This window comes from Psammomys obesus, unplaced genomic scaffold, assembly GCF_907164565.1.
Source record: "Psammomys obesus unplaced genomic scaffold, mPsaObe1.curated_primary_1811, whole genome shotgun sequence".
Lineage (NCBI taxonomy): Eukaryota > Metazoa > Chordata > Mammalia > Rodentia > Muridae > Psammomys > Psammomys obesus.
The window spans coordinates 3,515-8,915 of record NW_026592636.1 but is presented as its reverse complement, the minus strand read 5'-3'; the positions used below and the strand labels follow the sequence as shown (position 1 = coordinate 8,915).

At 47.6% G+C, this 5,401-nt stretch overlaps 1 protein-coding gene across 1 annotated transcript; it reads left to right on the top strand.

The window, feature by feature from the left end:
- The first annotated feature begins 2,387 nt into the window (after positions 1–2,387).
- Positions 2,388–3,287, top strand: LOC129682309 (keratin-associated protein 5-5-like). The gene has a single exon (XM_055614560.1). The coding sequence runs from the start codon at positions 2,388–2,390 to the stop codon at positions 3,285–3,287; it is 900 nt and encodes a 299-aa protein (XP_055470535.1).
- The last annotated feature ends 2,114 nt before the right edge of the window (positions 3,288–5,401 follow it).

The window sequence follows — 5,401 nt, the reverse complement described above, 5'->3', positions numbered from 1 at the left end:
GTAAGTATCTAAATATATTGCATGACATTCTCAAAGAACTGATAAAATAAATTTCTAAAAGATGAAGCATGGGGTCTGTCGAAATGGCTCAGCTGCTCTCGCAGAAGACCCAGGTTTGGTTCCCAGCCCCGACTTGGTGCCTTTCAACCCCTGCACTTGGCTTACAACTAACTCCAGTTCCAGAGGATCTGATGCCTTTTTCTGCTTCCTGGGGGTGCCAGGCACACATGGCATAGGCATGCAGGCAAAACATTCATGCACATAAAATAAAATAAAATAAAATAAAATAAAATAAACCTTAAAATCAATAAAAATTCATAGAAAATGAAGTAAAACTGCCAATAAATGCACTAAGAAAATCAACACTCTTCCCATCAGAGAAACAAAAAATCCAAAGGATCCTGGATTCTGCCTCATCCCAGTCAAAATGGTTACTGTTAAAAGCAAATAACGAACAGGATGCAAAGAACCTGTCAAACACTGCAGCCACTCTGGAAATCAGCATGGAACTTCCTGAAAGACTGATTATCATGAGACCCAGCATATGACTTCTGGGAAGACGGCCAAAGCAACCCACGCCAACACAGCAGAGACTCCTTGACAACCTCACTCCACACACAACAGCCAGGCTGAGGGATCAGCCAAGATGCCCATCCATAGGCAAAGCAAATGTGGTTTACATACACAATGGCACTTTCAGCCATTAAGGGATAACACCAGGTCATGTTCAGGGGAAGGGCTGCCCCAGGGGAACACTATAGCAAGTTAGGCAATCCCCACACAGGTGCATCTGTGTAACGACATTGACAGTAGAAGGAGGATGCTATTTGGAAGGGAGAAAGGGAAAGGAAAGGGATGAATATGATCCACACATGACATAGCTAAAAGGATGCACAGAATGTCATCCGGAAACCCCTCACTTCGAACGACAAATGTATCCTGATTTAAAAGAAAAAAAAAAAGATGTTTGCTTTGTTTTGCTGTGCTTTGCTTTGTATTGTGAGACAGGTTTCTACCATGTCACTGTGCTTGCTTGGAACTTGCCAGGTAGACCAGGCTGGCCTCAAACTCACAGATCCGTCTGCCTCTACCTGCCACCCCAGCACTGAGATTTAAGCTGTGCACCACCACACATTAAAAAAGTAATGTTTAAGGAAATAATCAAGAAAAGCATTGAGACTCCACGACAAGTCCGTGTAAACCACAAAGTAAATAAAAAAAAAAAAATCTAAGCTGGAAAATCACATGGCAGAGAGGAGGCAGCAAGTACGCAGAGGAGAAGCTGTAGTTGCCTCCTGTGAGCTGGGTCTACTAGTTGGCTTTCTAATGCTGTAACAAGCACAATGGCCAAAAGCAGCTTGTGGAGGGAGAGAGCTTATTTCATCTGAGAGCTTACAGTCCAACGTCAGGGGAAGTCGTATCAGGAACATGGAGGAAGGAACTGAAACAGAGACTCTGGAAGAAAGCTACCTCCTGGCCTGTTCTCCGTGGCTTGCTCAGCCTGCTTTCTTACAGCAAGGACTGCCTGCCCAGGAGCGGCAGCCCCCTCAGCGGGCTGAGCCCTACCACATCAGTCAAGGAAATGGCCCCCACAGACTTACTTACATGCCAATCTGATGGAGGCATTCTCTCAAGGGAGGTTCCCTCTTCCATGATGAATCTAGTTGTGTCAAGCTGATGTTAAAACTACGGAGCATTTTATAAGGTGGTGGGGCATATTGGAAGGTGGAGGACTTCCCAAAGGCTTCCTGATTGGCTGCACCTCAAATATTCCCCTCTGCCAGGTGCCAGTTCATATGTAAAAATGACTTTGCCTATGTGCTGGACTTAGGCTGGAAGCAGGTTTTGTCATTTGTAGGACGAAGTCTTAGAAGAAGACTCCTCAGGAACAGGTGTCCCACCATAGTCTTGATATCACACTTGGCAGTGAAGCGTGGATATTGAGCCTTTCTGATTCCCAGGGAACCAAGAGGATGTTCGCTTTCTATTTCTCCTCTACCTTTACCTCTAGGCCTTCACCTCTGCCCAACAGAGAGTATAAAACACCCACATGGAACTTCAAGAGATAGAAATCACTGCCTGTAAAGTAAAAATATGATAGATGGATTTAATAGCATGTTGGACATTGTAGAAAATAGGAAGACATTGGAGACAGCAATGGAAACCACCCAGACAGAAAACAGAAAATCTTAAGTATGACAAGATTGACAACTCCTTTCCCTCCCTGTGTTCTTCCTTCTTCCTCCTCCTTTTCTTTACTCCTTTCTTCCTTCATTCCTATTTTCCTTCTTTCCCTCCTTCCTTAAACTAACAATAGTTTAGTGGACTACAGAGATTAAAAATAAGTCTTGTCTGCATGTAAACAACAACAACAACAAAAAGTGATCATGTGCAGGGATATAAAGGCCCAGGCTCGGGAGGCTCCACACTGCACATCTTCCCTCTCCACCTGCTCCTCTGACCTTCTCCATCCTCAACCCAACGCCAGAACCATGAGCTGCTGTGGCTGTTCCGGAGGCTGTGGCTCCAGCTGTGGGGGCTGTGGCTCCTGTGGCTCCTGCTGCTGCAAGCCTGTGTGCTGCTGCAAGCCTGTGTGCTGCTGTGTGCCCACCTGCTCCTGCTCCAGCTGTGGGGGCTGCAAGGGAGGCTGTGGCTCCTGTGGGGCCTGCAAGGGAGGCTGTGGCTCCTGTGGGGGCTGCAAGGGAGGCTGTGGCTCCTGTGGGGGCTGCAAGGGAGGCTGTGGCTCCTGTGGGGGCTGCAAGGGAGGCTGTGGCTCCTGTGGGGGCTGCAAGTCCAGTTGCTGCCAGTCCAGCTGCTGTAAACCCTGCTGCTGCCAGTCCAGCTGCTGCAAGCCCTGCTGCTGTCAGTCCAGCTGCTGTAAACCTTGCTGCTGCCAGTCCAGCTGCTGCAAGCCCTGCTGCTGTGAGTCCAGCTGCTGCAAGCCCTGCTGCTGTCAGTCCAGCTGCTGTAAGCCCTGCTGCTGTCAGTCCAGCTGCTGTAAGCCCTGCTGCTGTCAGTCCAGCTGCTGTAAGCCCTGCTGCTGTGAGTCCAGCTGCTGTAAGCCCTGCTGCTGTCAGTCCAGCTGTTGCAAGCCCTGCTGCTGCCAGTCCAGCTGCTGTAAGCCCTGCTGTTCTTCAGGCTGTGGGTCATCTTGCTGTCAGTCCAGCTGCTGCAAGCCCTGCTGTTCTTCAGGCTGTGGGTCATCTTGCTGTCAGTCCAGCTGCTGCAAGCCCTGCTGCTGTCAGTCCAGCTGTTGTGCCCCTGTATGTTGCCAGTGCAAGATCTGAGGTTCTGTCTACCACCTCAACTAGGTCCTGAAAATCTGGTCCTCAAGGATCAACCAAAACTGCATCCAAACATCCTGAAAAAAAAACTCTATGTTCATTCTCTGAATGGTGGCAGGCTGGGGTGATAATATCAGCACCGAGCCTGCAACCTTGAGCTCATGGGGCACACCATGCCCTGAGTCCCACCTAAACTCCTAAATACCTCTTCTCTCCTGATTTCACCACCTACCTTCCCAGGATTCCAAGTCTCCAGTTTACTTGCTGGGAACATTCTGAAACTGGATATCCTTGGAACAGAGGCCCTCACTGGCCCCTCTCACCCCAGTCCTCAACCTCATGCCCCTCTCAGATGCCTGAGCCCTGCTTCCTTTGGAGTTAAATCTGCACGGCACGATGGCACAGGAAACCCCTAAGTAAAATCATGAGGGAAGAGATTCTCCCATTTCTCCCCTGCTTCTATGGCTGTGACTCAGCCAGATACCCTCCCTTTGCTAAATGCTGTACCTGAATCATTAAATAAATTCATTTCACACCTGTTAAGAGCTTGTACCATCATCTTGTGTTTTCAATCTGTGCAATGAGTAAGATGTGCGGTTTAGCTGTTACCTAAATGCCTTGCTCCCGATGGCCTTCCTTTGCTCCATCACAGAGTTCCATAGCGCTGGTGATTTAAATGAAGAAATCAACACAAATTTCTCACTGGAGCTGTGTGGCTCAGTGTAGGCAATTGTATAGCATAAGAGAGGCTCTGGGCTCCATCCCAGTGTCAAGAAAACAAACAACAAAACAAAGCCCAAAAAAAAAAAAAACAAAAACAAAAACAAAGAAAAACGGGAAAAAAAAATCTTAGGATTGTGAAGGACAGATGTCTGAAACTGAGGTGTCATGGGCCAGTGGCTTCGGACTCTGTCCTTCTGTGCCCTCTTATTGGCTTGCCAACTCTGTCTTCTCCACATACGCTCTCTCATCATCTTCTGTGTGTCTGTGCCATCGTCCTGTTTCTCATAGTTCAGTGTGTATCGAGGCCTCCATAGTCTGCTATGACCCCATCATAACTTACTACAGTTGTAAAGACCCTTTTCCCCAGTACAGTAATCTCTGAGGTTCTTAGGGAGTGTGCTGGGCCCCATATCTGACCCTTACCTTTGATATTTATTGCTAATCTTGAGCAGCAAAAACAAGACAAAACACAAACCTGTCATATTGCAGGCCCATATGGCACTCATGATACATCATAGGCATGGATGGTCTTGTCTGGTCTTTGTAGCAGAAGGTAACATCAAGTGCTGGCAGGTTGAGCCTTTTTCAAGGTGTGTCCCTGGCCTGCAGGAACTACCTTTGCACAGGTCCTTATGATACTGGGTAAACAAGGAGATAAGCATGAATAGCTAAGAAAAATTGCTGCTGAGTCTTGGTATCTTTTCTCTTAATGGTTAGGATGGCTGGGGTGGTTTGAACAGTTTGACCCCCATAGACTCATGTGTTTAAATGCTCGGCCATAGGGAGTGGCACTGTTAAGAAGTGTGGCTTTGTTGGAGGAAGTGTGTCACTGTGGTGTGGGGGGGTGGGGGTTTGCTTTAAGTACTCCTATGCTCAAGCCCAGTGTGGCACACAGTCTCTTTCTACTACCTGTGGATCAGGATGTAGAACTCTCTGCTCCTCCAGCACCACATCTGCCTGCATGCTGCCAGGCTTCCTCCCATGATGGTAATGGTCTAAACCTCTGAAACGGGTAAGCCAGCCCCAGTTAAATGTTTTCTTTCATAAGGGTTACCATAGTCATGGTATCTGTTCACAGCAACAAAACCCTAACTAAGGCAAGGGCCTTTTGTGGTGAAACTACATTAAAATTAAAGATAGGTTATTCACATTATATCAGAAGTGAAGGCATCTGGGCATCCAGACTTGTGCACCAAGAAAGGGGTCTGCATCCTCAAAAGATCTGATGACTTTATAACATCTCTTGCATTGCAGTCCACACACACACGCACACACGCACGCGCACGCCTTTTGTGGGATCATGGGAAGAAAAAAAACCTAATAGAAAGATCTTGTTCACCATGATTTGGAAGGGGAAACTTCCATGACTATGCCATCCACTTCATGGATATTTA

Excerpts from the sequence above, each read along its gene's own strand:
- LOC129682309 (XM_055614560.1), top strand. The coding sequence starts at position 2,388 with ATGTGCAGGGATATAAAGGCCCAGGCTCGGGAGGCTCCACACTGCACA.